The sequence below is a fragment of the Adiantum capillus-veneris genome, unplaced genomic scaffold, assembly GCF_014529385.1.
Source record: "Adiantum capillus-veneris isolate H3 unplaced genomic scaffold, ASM1452938v2 Hic_scaffold_665, whole genome shotgun sequence".
In the NCBI taxonomy this organism is placed as follows: Eukaryota; Viridiplantae; Streptophyta; class Polypodiopsida; order Polypodiales; family Pteridaceae; genus Adiantum; species Adiantum capillus-veneris.
Genome location: NW_028221696.1, coordinates 1 through 15169, shown reverse-complemented (window position 1 = coordinate 15169; position 15169 = coordinate 1). Strand labels below are relative to the sequence as shown.

The 15169-nt window shown below is 42.6% G+C and overlaps 2 protein-coding genes and 1 non-coding gene across 3 annotated transcripts; 2 read left to right on the top strand and 1 right to left on the bottom strand.

The window, feature by feature from the left end:
* Positions 1 to 7542: 7542 nt before the first annotated feature.
* On the top strand, positions 7543 to 7615 carry TRNAA-UGC (transfer RNA alanine (anticodon UGC)). Its single transcript has one exon. It is a non-coding gene; the product is annotated as a tRNA-Ala (tRNA).
* A 5473-nt stretch (positions 7616 to 13088) lies between these two features.
* LOC147416655 (uncharacterized) lies at positions 13089 to 13457 on the bottom strand. The gene has a single exon (XM_086508192.1). It carries the CDS (start codon positions 13440 to 13442, stop codon positions 13089 to 13091), a length of 354 nt encoding a protein of 117 aa, XP_086364318.1. The 5' UTR covers positions 13443 to 13457.
* Positions 13458 to 13731: 274 nt separating this feature from the next.
* On the top strand, positions 13732 to 15124 carry LOC147416654 (uncharacterized). Its single transcript, XM_086508191.1, has one exon. It carries the CDS (start codon positions 14387 to 14389, stop codon positions 15122 to 15124), a length of 738 nt encoding a protein of 245 aa, XP_086364317.1. The 5' UTR covers positions 13732 to 14386.
* The last annotated feature ends 45 nt before the right edge of the window (positions 15125 to 15169 follow it).

Genomic DNA, 15169 nt, shown 5'->3' with positions numbered 1-15169 from the left:
ACTCGATCCCCAACGACCACACGCCAGACATCCTTCGAGATGATGATATAGTCCGAACTTATAGGCGACTATAAGGCCATAGGCGAGGATGGCATGGAACTGAATACCATCCATTGCCGTTTGATTAACTTTATTGTGTCGCATAAGTAGCGACCTGCATGAATGGTGTACACAGTAAGTTACGCCAGCCTTCTAAGTAATTATTAGGTTTTAGGCCACATTACATGCGGGAACACTTTAAAGATCTAAGTGCACTTGTCTTCAAGGACTTAGATATGACACAATGGACGATCCGCAGGATTGGGGAATGGAAAAGCATGCACTTGCTCCAGAACATCCAGACTGGATAGCAGAGGTCCAATCCCCAGAGACTTTACATGAAGCGCCCAGGCTTACCGCTATGGCTTATTCTATTGGAACTGAGAAAAAGGCCTGGGTAAAGAGAAAGCCCAAGCTAAACCAAAAAGTTTAGCAAGACTTACAGGTAACGACTGCCCCGCTGTCTCCAAACATGGACTCAGTGAAATTGAATTCTCCGTGAAGATGCGGAGTACTAACGGCTAGACGGTAAGACCCCGTGCACCTTTACTATACTTTTGCAGTGACATCCTTGATTTAATGTGTAGGATAGATGGGAGGTGATGGCAATGTCGCCACCAATCTTGAAATACCACTCTCTCGTCGTTGGATGCCTAACCGCCGCTGCTGTCAGAAGCGGGATATTGCAAGGTGGGTAGTTTATCTGGGGCGGATGCCTCCCAAAGAGTAACGGAGGTGTGCGAAGGTAGGCTCAAGCTAATATTATAACAGCTTATGAGCGTAATGGTAGAAGCCTGCCTGACTGTAAGACTTACTAGTCGGACAGAGACGAAGGTCGGCCATAGTGATCCGGGAGTCCCGTGTGGAAGGGCTCTCGCTCAACGGATCAAAGGTACGCCGGGGATAACAGGCTGATGACTCCCAAGAGCTCTTATCGACGGAGTCGTTTGGCACCTCGATGTCGACTCATCACATCCTGGGGTTGAATAAGGTCCCAAGGGTTCGGTTGTTCGCCGATGAAAGTGGTACGTGAGTTGGGTTTAGAACGTCGTGAGACAGTTCGGTTCCTATCTACCGTTGGTTTTAGAGAACTGCGAGAAGCTTGCCCTAGTACGAGAGGACTGGGTTAGGTCAACCTATGGTGTTCCGGTTGTTGTGCCAGTAACAGCGCCGGGTAGCTAAGTTGGTAGGGAAGAACCGCTGAAAGCATCTAAGCGGGAAATCCTTCTCTAGACAAGTTCTTCTACCGGGTGAAAGAACATCACTTTGATAGGCGAGAGGTAAAAGCGCGCGCAAGGACAATGGGCTTCCTCGTACTAATCTCTTTTCAAGATTCCACTAACGATGTTGTATGGTTACCCCAGGTGGGGCAAGGGATGGCACGAAAGCGCGTACGACACACACCTTAGCATGAGCACGTATAGCCGGGTAAAAAAACGATCTAAAGAGATGGGTAGCTAAAGTAGTAACGAGTTGAAATCCTATACGGGTCGTAGTTATCAAGTATTTTGCTTGCGTAAGTCAGGAATGATATAATACGTAACGTGACGTATAGGATACGATATAGGCTTTGTTTTAAAGTGTTGTTATTAAACTAGATGAGAAGCCACGCTGCAAAATAACTCCTTTTCGCCATGCATAGACCAAGCCGACGATTAAGACAAATAGAAAAACAATTACTTCAACGAAAGCTAAAATAAGCCCAATTCCCGCTATAGCCCTAGAAAAATACGGTTTCGACTTTCGTGAAGAATTAAGAAAAGATGTAAACTCTTCGATCCTTGAGATACTCTTCGACAAGAAAACTTTTTCGTTTCTAAAACAGCAAGCAAACTGACCCTTATGAATGCCAGCGCTTGAGCTTTGGGTTTGGGCAGTCGAAATGTCTAGCCCATCAAAGGAATATGTACTCACATAGGGAAGGGACCCTGATATGTAGGCTTCCTATGTCTCGGGTGCTTTAGAGGGCCCGGCGTATATGCCAGTGTGGCAAGCCACCATGTCTACCTTGCTCAGGGAGAGTTCCTCTAAGAGGATTAAACGGTCAATTGCCGCCCTTAGAACCCCCTCAAGGTCGCGCCTTAGATTGGCTATGGTAGCAGCCCCCCGCCTGTTCTTCGGCTACAGCCTAAAGCGGGTAACCCACCGATTCTGTATAGGTGGTAGCGAACAGGTGCCGTACTGAGCTCTTTTGGTTAAAGTAGGTGCTTTCCCTTGGCCAGAAGAGCCTATAGAGCATGTAGCATGCATTAACTGCCGCTGTGCACTCGTCGTTGAGTCGCTTGACCAGGCCCCGGCAGCGACTCGGGGTGGCGGTTAGCCGGGTTTTCCCTAGCTTAAGGTGCCGTGCCAAGGGGTAAGGCGTCCCGGCCAATGTAGTGCTGGGCTCCAGGCAACAGGGAAGTTTTCATTACAATTTGAATTTCCTAGCCTAGTTATAAATTTAATGTGCTAATCTGTATACGAATGGAGACGATCGGACTTGAACCAATAACTTCATGCTTGCAAAACATGCGTTCTACCGATTAAACTACGCCCCCGCCCTCGTTTCATGTGCAACACGTATCATATAGGCAAACAAAACTTTTCTTTTAAAGCAAAGAATTTGTGTGGCTAGCGCCATGTAGTCCTTATTCCACTGATGCTCAGGCGGAAGAACCGAAGCTCTAAAAAAAGGTCGGCACGCGTAAATCGACTAACTGCTTCTCTCCGGACGAATCCAAAAAAACAAATTAAACGACTATTCTTTCGAAAGCTCTTTTAAGACGCTACGAATAGATAGGCATGGTCAAATGCTAAAAGGGTAATCCGTGATAGATAGATAGAAAAGGACGCGGTAAAGGGAGGAATCCTTGGGCCTGACCTAATCTCGTAGTCATAGTGCTATCGTTGGCTTCTGCATTTAAACGATTAATTTCACAACCCAGCATTCACGCATGCCAGGAAGGCATTGGCTAGATGCCCTTGCCAGCACCTGAGGTCAAATGGCATTTCATCTTAACATGATCCGGCCCCATAGCTTGTTAAGAGTCTATGTGCTTACTGAACCTGGGATGCTACGTAGCGGTTGCCAAGGCGGGACTTCAAGTTGCAACGAATTATCATGATTCGTTTACGTCGTAGAATCAATCGACATTCTTCTAGCAATTTCTTTGTTTTCAACGTTTATGGCATTTCTTTATGCACGGTTGACATAGCGAAGACAGCAGCTCTTGCCAAGGCAGTAGCTCTATGTCAATAAGGGCTAGCAACAGAGCCTCCTCCTCGCGTGTCCAAATCCCTAGCAAAAGGAGTAGGTAGCTGGGGGAACCCACATACATCCATTGCATTCTAAGCTAGGGTCCCTTGTCATGTACCGTCATGCCACAGTGGGTTTACTTAAAAAAAACTGGGGATGGAGTCGAACCATCATTCTAGGACTGTAAGTCCAACGCATTACCATTATGTTACCTAGTTGGGGGGTGACCAAAGCAAAGGCCACCCCGAAGTAACCGTTATTTATCTAGACTTATCTTCAGGGTTGTTTATTGATTTCCTTAAAATACGAAGAATATCGAAAAGGCCATCATCAAAGCAAACAGGGCAATAGCTTTTGTTAAGGCAAAGCCTGGAGACCGAATAATTGTTTGGCTAATGATAGATTTCACGCCACAGGGCTTGTCAAAGGACTAAATACGTTTCCAATACCTACTGCTGCTCCTTTTCTCATTCTCGGGTTCATCCTTGCCATTCTCTTTTTCGGGAAGCAGGAAGGGGCAAAGCCAGGAAATTCCCCCCAGTGCTTCCTATTCTCCGGGGTCATTATCGCCCGACCCAGTATCCTGACCGTTCCCTTCATTTCCGGAAGGAGTGTCTTCCTCCGGTTTTGGTCCCCTACAGAAACACAAAACCCGGTTCCACCAAGAACGTTTAGGCACTTGTGATTGTGCAAGGTGATCCAGCTTGGAAAGCAGCTCCTCTTCTTGTTGTCAAGAAAAGGGGCTCTGGCTCTTTGCCTCGCTAGTCTCGGGAGCCTCGCTAGTACCCTCCTCCTTCCTGTTCTTCGATGACGAAGGGCTTCCCTCAACTTCGCTTGACGGCCCTGAGCTCAATTCGTGTCCGGCCTTGTCTCCTTCTGGAGTGGAGTTGTCATCCTTGATTTCACGAGTATCCCCTCCAAACTCCTCTTCCCATAACGGCGCCCCCGAAGATGATGGAGGAGGAGGAAACGATAAATTCTCTGTCGGCGTCGAGCCTTGTTCGGCGGGCTGCTGGCTTGTTTCCGCTTCCGGCCTGTCTTCTGAACTGTCGGAATTGGAAGAATAGAAGTAACAAGTTAAAAAATTGCCCCCGCTTATTCCTTCCAAATTCGTACATTGAAATGGCGACCACTAAGAAAACACATTCGATATGAACTCCCGAGTCACTCTAGAGTGACACCGTACGGGTAACTCTTAACGAACAAACGAAAAGGGATTTTTCTTTTTGGTAGTTCACTGGAAACCCCCCGACGGCTAATCATCGAAAGAGTTAGACTTTTTGAAGTTTCGAATAGGTTATTTTTCATCATTTTTTGTTGATGATCTCTTAGTTAGTTACTGGCAAAGCCAATAACCGTAAGCGGAATGGCCACGGCAAGGCGGATCATCTTACATTCCGGAAAAGGGTTGCCCCAATAATCTCCAGTCACCATACCAGTGCTCAACTTAATGACAGAGTAGTAGATGATCCTTCCGATCCAGTTTGGCTCATGACCGGGCTTGAACCGGTGCCGTTTCACAGACTCTCTCCTTTAAGTTACATGAGCTGCGAAAAACTAAACTACTGCCAAGCGAGGAAAGCAAAGCTCTTTTGAGATAGAATGTGGGCAGATTGATTCTTATTTGTAGGCAACTATGGCTCCTCGAAGCGAAGAACTGTACGAACTATAACGTAGGCTACCGCTCTACCCTTCGAAACTCAACCAACTAAACTCTCGGTGTCTACGGCGTTAGAGTGAACTTCGTGCCCAAACGAGCACGCAGACACGGGGATTTCAAAATACCTTGATCAAATAGGGTGTCGTTTGCTTAATTTCCTCGTCCGAGCAATGAAACAACTCTCTATATTACGTAATTAATGGGAGGCAGGGAAACGTAATTAATTGTCCGTCCGAGCGGCAGGGAAAAGGTATTTTGAAATCCCTGCAACCAAGCAAGCACTGCCTGCGGCACTGCTTTAGTAGCAAGAAAGGCGGTCGACTGGTAAGCCTATCTGTCCATACGGTGGTCTACTTACTCGATTCTGCAGCTACCGCGGCTCTAGCCGGGGCCAATTATGCCACTTTTTGCAAGGTGGAATGAAGTCTAATCATGAACCGTGATAGATTTCTATGACTGCTCGACCGAACTACGAATTAGTGAGGGATAGCTATACCGAAATACGTAATAGCTACTCGCTTATTCGGTCATGCAAAAGGGAAGGGCCAGTATGAAAAAATTGAAGCCCGTAGACGTTAGTCAACACTTTGCCCTTCAACCACCGAAGATACGTATTTTATAACTGTTTGTCCAGTCAATGAACGTAGAGGCTTTGCTTTGTATTCTCGAAGCTGCTGCTTAGCGCTGATTGCTTCGTATCCCTGAACTGAAGAAGCTGCAACTGTTTGGCGTTGTCTATGGCTATGATTGCATCGCGGCGGTTCATGCACGGCACGGAGACCCTTCTCACAGTTGTCCTGACGTTAACTAACCGGGGCTAGGGAACTGAACTGTTGGTAGTGTAGTGTTTGTTAAATGTAAAGACGTATCCTTTAGCAGTAAAGGCCTGACACTGCCGCTGGGTGATCTAAGCGAGTCGCCCGTCTCGCCTCAACGTACCAAGCATTGCTAGACAATAAGGTGATGGACCAGGGCTTATACGACTTTACTTTAATAGTGAACTATTAAAGGCCATTAAAATTAACGATTTAACCCTTAAACAAAGAATCTATTATGGTTAATAATTAAACCCTATTTACCCTTAGAAAACAAGTTGTTATTAACAAGTTGCACTAGCTCTTCCTTTGCTTTAGTAGCACCTTTGTTCCTACGACATAAAGCTAGCCCCTGTAATGGCAAGCGAAGGGATTTCCGGGGGAAAGCCCGAGCGATTAAGCGCTATATCTTTTATTAGTACAATGCATTTACATTCAACGTAATGGTAGGATTAACGAAAATGCCTTTAAGAGTCTAAAGAGCCACGGTCAAAGGCAAGTGAAGAGAAAGCCCAATTAAAGATGCAAGCGTAGCAAAGGGTTTTTCGTGGGGAGGGAAAGCCCGAGCGGAGCAGCCAATTAAAGAACAATGATTGCATTCCTAAATGGTTAAAGACAGAGAGCTTCACCCGTTTAGGTAACCTAGCTATTACGTTGATTTGTTTCATCCTTAGTTGTTTGAGTTCTTTTCCAGAATACCATGTAGAATGTTATTTTAACACTCTACCCTAGTTTTTTTATGAACCCGGTGGTTCGCGTGGTAATGGATGGTGCTTAATATTCCTTTTTCCTTTCTTTTTCTTTGCTTACAGCTTGCTTTCTTTTTCTTTCTTTGTTTTTCTTTGTTTGTAGTCTCGTTGATTTTAAACGCTTTACAAAAGAAAATCCTATTCTATTTATTAAGCCTCGTGCTATGTACGAACCAGTTAAGTTATGAAGCGACCTAAAGCAGAGCAAGTGGTTTCACGCAAGAAAAAGTTATGAATACCCAGCCATGTTACTGTTGATAAACAATCTTTGAGATAAACTCGGTGCCGTGCCCCTTTCGCTTACTTGTGCGATTCCCCTGGCCTGGATTTTACTCGACGCATCGGCCTTCGACGCTTCTATTATCATTAAGATGTATATGGGGCAGGGGGCAGACCCCCGAAGAGATTCAATGAGACCACTCGAATACATAGACAACGTGCCATTTCATAAGTAACTAGGAAAAGCGGGGCCACTAGCTTAGTTCCTTTTTGCCTTCAGGTTTTCTTTGACTTTTATAAGAACTGCGAATCTTTGGATAAGCAATTCTTGTTTATCAAGCGCGCTTCTTCTCGGATGTATTCCTGTATAAGGGCATCTATCCAAAAATCTAAGTGCGAAAAAAAGAAGCCATAACTATCGGTTGGTGGCTTTTGAAATTTCATCTTTCAAACTTTTTTTGTTTTTTGTATCCAAGATTGCGGTTTTTCATCTCTTGTATCCATAACCTTTTTCTTTTCGCTTCGCTTTTGGCCTCAAGGCTTCCCTTCCGAGAAGACAAGACGGCTTATCCCCTCCCTAACGCCGATACAATCAAAATGGTGGACCGAGAAAAGATTCGTGAACTATTACTGCTTGCTGCCAACGACACATCTTTACTTTATGACATTTAGCCTCTTTCATTGACAGTGTGATGAAATGGGGCCGTGTCTTGGATAAAGTCTAAACTCTGTAGAAAAAAGGCTATAGGCACGCACGTATGAGCAATAGCTCTCTTGTGTTTTGTTTGCCCACATGATACGTGTTGCACATGAAACGAGGACGGGGGCGTAGTTCAATCGGTAGAACGCATGTTTTGCAAGCATGAAGTTATCGGTTCAAGTCCGATCGTCTCCATTCGTATACAGATTAGCATATTAAATAGAAATCCAAAAGAAAAAAGAGAAAAAACGCTCTCTTTTTCGTGCTCTAGCTACCATCAAACAGTCCTCCTCGGATAACTCGTCCAATCCGAGAATAGCTATAATATCTTGAAGTTCTTTGTAACGCTGCAAAGTCTGCTTAACCCTTTATGCCGTCTTGTAATGCTTCTCACCCACAATCCAAGGCTGCAGCATAGTTGACGTCGAATCCAACGGATCCACGGCCGAATAGATACCTTTTGCTGCTAAGCCTCTTGAAAGCGCAGTTGTAGCATCTAAATGTGCAAACGTCGTAGCGGGGGCTGGGTCAGTCAGATCATCCGCAGGTACGTAAACAGCTTGAATGGAAGTTATTGATCCTTCCTTGGTGGAAGTAATTCCTTTCCTTTCCTTCCCTTTCCTTTCCTGCAGTAATCCCATTTCCGTACCAAGGGTAGGTTGATAACCTACGGCGGAAGGCCAATAAAAAAGGGTACTCAACAACGCATTAGCGTGCGGAACCAAAGCAGCCCTTCACTCAAACTGACTCATGCGAATGCGGGATGAAGACAAGTGAAACCAAGACCCTAAGGAAACGCACGTTGGAAGAACCAACGAGCCGTCCTAGCCGCGCCTTATCGAGGCGCATGTTTACTATATTCTTAGTACGGCCATCGAGCTGTGAACAAGATATGCAAAAGGCAAGTGAGAATGAAAGGAAAGCCTTGAATCTATGTAAAGCTTACAATCATAACGAAAATGCAGCTAACCAAGAAACACCTAGTCCTATTTTACCACACCACTTGAGCTTAATGAAGAAAGAAACCCGCTGCGCTGATTGAAATCGTTTAAACACACGACGACGTTAGATAAGAACATAATTAATCTCTTGTATATATACAAAAAAGCACCTCTTTGGCTAACTAGCTAAGTGACGCCTTTTTGTTTAGTCCCTGCGAAAGGAAAGAGAGAGCACCTCTTTAGCTGAATAACTAGCTAAGTGACGCCTTTTTGTTTAGTCCCTGCGGTTGGCTTACTTTATCGACTGTGTAGTAACCTTTCTCTTTTTTTCAAGCGTAAGCTTGTATTGAGCTTCAACAACTTTACAGGGCCATTTCCTGCATCCCTTGCCAACTCCAGTAGCTTGTATTGAGCTTTAACAACTTTACAGGGCCATTTCCTGCATCCCTTGCCAACTCCAGTAGCTTAGAGGTCCTTGACCTTAGTGCAAAGCAAATGTGTTCACAGGAAAGGGAGTATTCCTGCGTTTTTCAAGCATCTGCATGAAGATCTATGCACAGAGTATGGCTTGGGTTCAGTGCTTACCATGAGAAGAGTTCACCCCTTAAGGCTAAGCAAAATTCTAAACTTCCAGAGCAGAGATGCAACCTTAGCGTTTCTATGCAGACATTGCACCATACTACATCCCATACCTTCATAGATAGCTTGTCCTTGCACCACTTGCGCCAATTAGGAGCTCTGATTGCAATAATAGTGGCTTACGTGTTGGCATTTGTCTTTATCATTACGGGTATGGTTGGGTGTTTCCATCATTTGACTAAAAAACAGCAGCATATAATATAAAGGAGCTGGTGCATGATTCAGTAGCTCCAGAAGAAACCAAGATGGAAATAAGTGCAGTAACAGCTTTAAAGCATGGTTCTTTTTCCTTTGAGCATTTGTTGAAAGCATTGAATCTTGGCAGTCGTGTGAAGAATCTTCTTATCACATGTGCTGCTGCGTTATTTGAAGAAAAGATGGAGGTTGCAGAGCTAGCAATGCAAGATCTTCATAAATCGGCGTCTGTGTTTAGAGATCCTTTAGAAAGACTTGCTGCATACATGTCTGAAGGGCTCGTAGTAAGGCTTCATGCTTTTAGGTCCACTATATACGGGTAAAAAGAGACTAAAGGGTTGGGTTCCCTTTCTGCTGGGGAAATCGAGGGCCATAACATAAATGCAGGAGACTGAGATGCTATGCTATCTAAAGCATGAAAAGGAGACCGCTTAACGTGAAGGACTGGGATTGGGTTACTTTTATAGCTGCTGTAGCGCTACTATAGCTTGTTGTTTTTGCTGCTTTTCTAAAAAGAGAGAAAGCAAACGAAAGCAAAAATAGAATTGCTTGCTTGCGTTAATAAAACAAAAAAGCGTTGATAAGGTAAAGGTAGCGGCTACCGTTACAGTTATCAAAGTAGACTTATGTGTCGTTTGGTTTGCCATTTTGAAGGGATGGCAAATGGGGTGACCACTGCACTTTTTCCTTTGATTGTCTATTTTTGCTGTTCATTGTTACGGAACAGAGGCAACGACACAGTTACATTCTTACCAAGGTAAGATCGGCGGGAAGAGTGCTCAGGTAACGGCCTGGCCATCATATCATAGGGAAAGAGCGTCTTGTAATTTTCGATTCTGTACTGTACTTCAGCATAATCATCAAGGAAAAGTGTAGGAGGAAATGGGATTCGAACCCATGATACAATGTATTGTATGTTGATTTAGCAAACCAATGCCTTAAGCCGCTCAGCCATACCTCCGGGAAGGGAAGGGATCGGACCTTCCCCCAGCGTTAGTTTGTATTTTCAAGTTCTGTTTATAATAAAAAAAAGAAAGTCTATATCTGTATCTATAAAAGGAAACTACAAACTATGAAAATAAGATACGATCGATTATCCATTTTCTTTTTCAATCAGTGAAATGTTGCAGCTATTTGATTGAAACACTTGTTTGAATTTCTGTCCAAAGTCAGCCGCGGCAGATGTAGAGACAACGAATCCATCTTCGGCATACGATGCCGACATGAAGATTTCAGGCAATTCCACAAACAGTATTCCGGAGCCTGCAGAAGTTATTAGAACAACTCGAAATAGGCTTTTGGCTTTCTTTAAAAGCTGACCGGCCAATTCGGGTTTTTGGGGGGTAATCTGATGGTTGAAAGGCAATTTAAGATTTCCGGTAAGGGGAGGGTTGAAGTAGAGGGAATTTTGAGCCCCGTGTGATGTAATGTATAATCCAATGTTAATCGCAAGCTCATGGAATTTAACAAACAATTGCTTATTTGCCATTTCCAGGTTATTAAGTAAAGTAGTTGCCTTATAAGCGAAAGCCCTTGCTTGCTTGATTCCCGTCAATTTGTTGCGTTATCCCATGCGTGGCTGTGGAGATATAATTATGATTTTAACGAACCTATAAGGGATTGTAGTTGTTTGGGAAACAAGGCCTCAACCAGATCATGTGTTACCCAAGCCTTGGGCAATTGCCCCATTTGGTATGTTTCGGTCAAACCCCGAATTTATTGCCAATTTTGAAGAAGATAAGACCAGACATCTTCTATAAAAATATGCCTGCCGGCCAAAAGTGTTCTATCAATTTCAATTCACTCCCTGCGCAAAGAACTATAGCTATTCCCGCCCCTGGAAAAGCCAGAATAACTAAGCTAAGATCATTAAACAAAGTAATGAAAATGAAAAGTGAAAAAAGTCATTGTTTATTGTTTTTTTTTTCTTCTTTTTATGCGCTCTTTGATAGTTTTTCCTTTTTTCTTTGTTTTTTTCCTTTTTTATGGAATTTTTTTTGTAAATTCCTTTGGCTTTTTTGCTGGGGTTTTAAGCATTTTTTAAATAAATGACTGTTTTTATGACTAATGAGCAAAATGGATTTGTGAACCATATAGAATCATTATTCACCGGAATGGGATGAGTAATTAATCTGTGTAATTCCTTTGGGAGAATAGAATCTACCAAAAATGCAATAAGTATTCATAATCAATTAGCTTCAAATATAGCGTAAAAATCTCTACATGCATTCAATATAACCAAACCATCTAGAATTTAGCGTGTTATCAGTCCCTCAAAATATCTTTACATCTTTAATAAACGTGGGCTAGAGTGCTGCGTGGATGAAGATTTTAAGCGTTTCTCATGTTTCATATGTTCCCAATTAGTTAAAAAACCACCAATCCATTTAGAATTAATATGATTTTAATTGGTTTTTTTTGCCATTTTTGTTATTATTTCATTGCATAAAGGATCAGTATTTACTAACAGTAAATGGCCTCCTTTATGAATAATAGATTTAATCATATTACAAGCAATCTTCAATAAGAAAAGTGTTTTTTCTAAATCGATAATAGCCCTTTTATGTCTAAATCCATATGAATATCTTAAATAGTATAGGGTAGAGGGTCCTTAATAGCCTAGATGTGCACTTGTACTCGGTAATCTCTAAAGAATGACTTTCTGTTTTTCTTTGGAATAATATTTTTTTTCTTTTTCTTCTATCTTATATGGATAGGCCGTAACGGTGTATAATATTTTTTTATTCTTATTCTTTGAGATTTCAAATCTATATATCCGTTTGGAAACCAATAGAACAATAGCGAATGATTCTGGCAGACTGCAGGTCATGATAAATTGAAAGGTGACTTTTTGTATTGGGTTTTTCATCTCTTGTATCCATAACCTTTTTTGTTTTGAAACCTCAAAAACAAAAAAGTAACCTACTGTGTACACTATTCATGCAGGTCGCTACTTATGCGACACTTTGCGAAGGTTAATTAAACGGGCCAAACGGCCCATCTCCTTCGGAATCAGAGCTAACAACAGTCGAATTTGCGCCTGCGTCCGCAGTTAAATTTGTGTCCACACCCGCAGTACTTGTTACTAGTTCCTGATAAGCAGTGATCACTTCACTTACCGCCGGGATTATCCGATTCTCGTTCATTTAGCTCCGCTGCGCGAGCTTTGCCTTTTTCCGGCGAATTTATTGTTTTTTCGAAGGGCTTTACTTTACTAAGGCAAAAAGGAGGTTCCGTCTTCGTCTCTTAGACAACGGGTCACGTCTTGCACTACGTCAAGTTTAGCCAAGACGCTTTGCACTTGTTGATCTGCTAGATTAATTCCCTTTTTCTCCGAGCTTCTAGCTTTGGCAAATGAAATCAACGATTTGAATCTGTCATGGCTCTGAATTTGACCCCATCCTGACTCGGAAAAAAGTGGCATAATTAGCATGGCCCCGCCTTTTCAGGTGTGACGCGTTGTCCGCTACGTTTTCGATCTCAGTAGTGAGCTAGCCAATGCTAGACTAACGGAACCGGCAGTCCGGCCACCGCCTTACTACGTGTGTGTTTGTGTATTTCTCCGCTCCGGAGTTGCGGCCTTTGAGGACTCTGTTCGGGCCTTTTCGTTCGCACTCTCCTTTGCCATCCATCCCATCTACACGTCTGCTCGGAGCCGTTACGGGTCTGCATGGCATGCAATGTAGTCAATCAATTGAAACCTGGTACGCGTAAAGCGAATGAATCCTAGTTTCAAAAGAAAAAAAAAATACCTTTTCAAAAAATTACGGGGGATAAGACCTTATATAAAGATACAATAAAGAAGTTACTTAAATTTAAAACAAACGCTAACTTTTGAAGATTTGTAATTCATGTAACTATACTTTTAGATTAGTAAATAAACTATCAAAAGATTACAACAAATTTAAAACAGATGTTAATAAGCCTGTAACCAATATGTTTACTGAAGTATCAATTCCTTTATCGGTTTCAGAACCAAACCCCCCTGTATCGTCAGTGCCAGATCCTTTATCTATGCCTGATCCTGTATCGTCAGTGCCTAATCCTGTATCGTCAGTGCCGGATTCTGTATCTAACGTGTCCGATCCTATATCGTCTACGCCTGATAGTTTGTTGCCTATGCCTAAACCTTTATCGTCGGCTGATCCTTTATTGTCACCTGATTCTTTCTCGTTACCTTGCTGCTGAGGATCAATCGATAGATCAATCCTCGGCCCCAAAATTAACAATAAATACGCATAAATCATCTTCGTCGAAACCCGTAGCTTCTTCGTTGAAACCAATTGCTTTTTGCCAGTAGCTTCTCCGTCTTCGCCCGCAGCGTCGAAACCCGTAGCATCTTTGCCAATTGCTTCTTCGTTGAAACCCGCAGTTTCTCAGCTAATTGCTTCTTTGCCTTACGCTTCTTCGTCGAAACCAATTGCTTTTTCTTCTTCTTTGTCGGGTATACAATGTGTTTCAACCCCGCATATAGTAAATTCAGTAATAAGTAATAAGTTATCAAGCCTAAAACTATTGTTATTAAAAGTGGTAAGTTTATTTCCATTAATATTTCATATAATAAATAATAGTTATTTAGGTGAGATAAATGAGAATAGTTTAATTGACAATTTTAATAGTAATTTAATACAATATGATATAAGTATTCTTTTAAGTATAGTTATAGCATTAGTAGTATCATACGCATTGAATTATAAATCAATGTCAAATAACAAGTTACTAAGAAAAATCTTATTTCAAGTGTTGATAACATTTCTTTTTGTTTCTTTTCTGAGACAAAAAAGTGCTTTTTTTGCGTGCTAGCTACACCTTTTTATTATTATTACACAGACACTTAAGAATTAGTTACGCTAGAAGGTGCAAAATTAATTGGAGTAGGAGCGGCTACCATAGCCCTAGCAGGAGCAGCAGTAGGTATTGGAAACGTATTTAGTTCCATGAATAACCTCACTAAAAAAAGAAATCTTTTGAATTTGAATAACCTCACCAGAAATCTCTCCTTTCTTTTGAATAACCTCACCATATATCTCTCCTTTATTTCTAAGAACCTCAACATATATCTCTCCTTTCTTTTTAATAACCTCACCATATATCTCTCCTTTCTTTCGTTGAGAAAGGTATTCTTGTTTGTTGCTCTTTTTTAATTTTATTAAATCTAATTGGGCTTGGGTTTGCTGAAACAGCATACTGTATGAATATGGGCGCTAGTAGTTCTTCAATAGTAACTCAAGCGTCTTCACATTCACAGTTTATGCAACTAAAGGAGGAGGATTGCCGTTCAATCTTATTTGAAACTTGGCAAGATTGTGATAAAATACTAAAAACCTGCCAACAAGGCAGATTGCCCAGCGCTGAGAACGGTTATGAATTCGTTTCACAACTGCAGCCTGCGCAAATAAACAATCTAGTAAACTCTATCTCTGCCAAGTTAAACCCCTCCATAGTCAGCGAAGCCACAATGCAGGAATGGGCTCAGATTTCGGTACAGTTTAAGGAGGCAAACTCCCGTCTGTTCACGTCGTTCCATAAGGACCTTATTCCTGGCTTGATGCTCATCTCTGGGGTATCTCTCCCTTTAAGCATGTCCCCGGAAGAGGGCATAGAACTCCTCTTGAAGGTCCCCTTCTCCCAGGAAGTGATAGCGCATTATGCCGCGCAAATAGTCTCCCAGGCGCAACCTTTGATTGACATGTATAAAGCCCTGTTTGAGCTCTTGCCTTCGACTCCAGAAGTAGTTTTTGTTGAGCAAGACATGCCGCCGCTGAATCCAGAAACAGAAATAACTGTTTCGCAGGAGGAGGCGGATAAAATCCAAGCCGTTCATAATAAAGCCAGGGACGCTGTCCAGATTTTCGTTAAGTTCCATAGGCTTAGAAGCCGGATTAGTAAAGGGACTGCCTTTAAACTAAAACGTAGACGTCGTGGTTAAAAACCGTCTCACGGGCAGAGCGGACACCCTGGGGAGGGTAAAAAA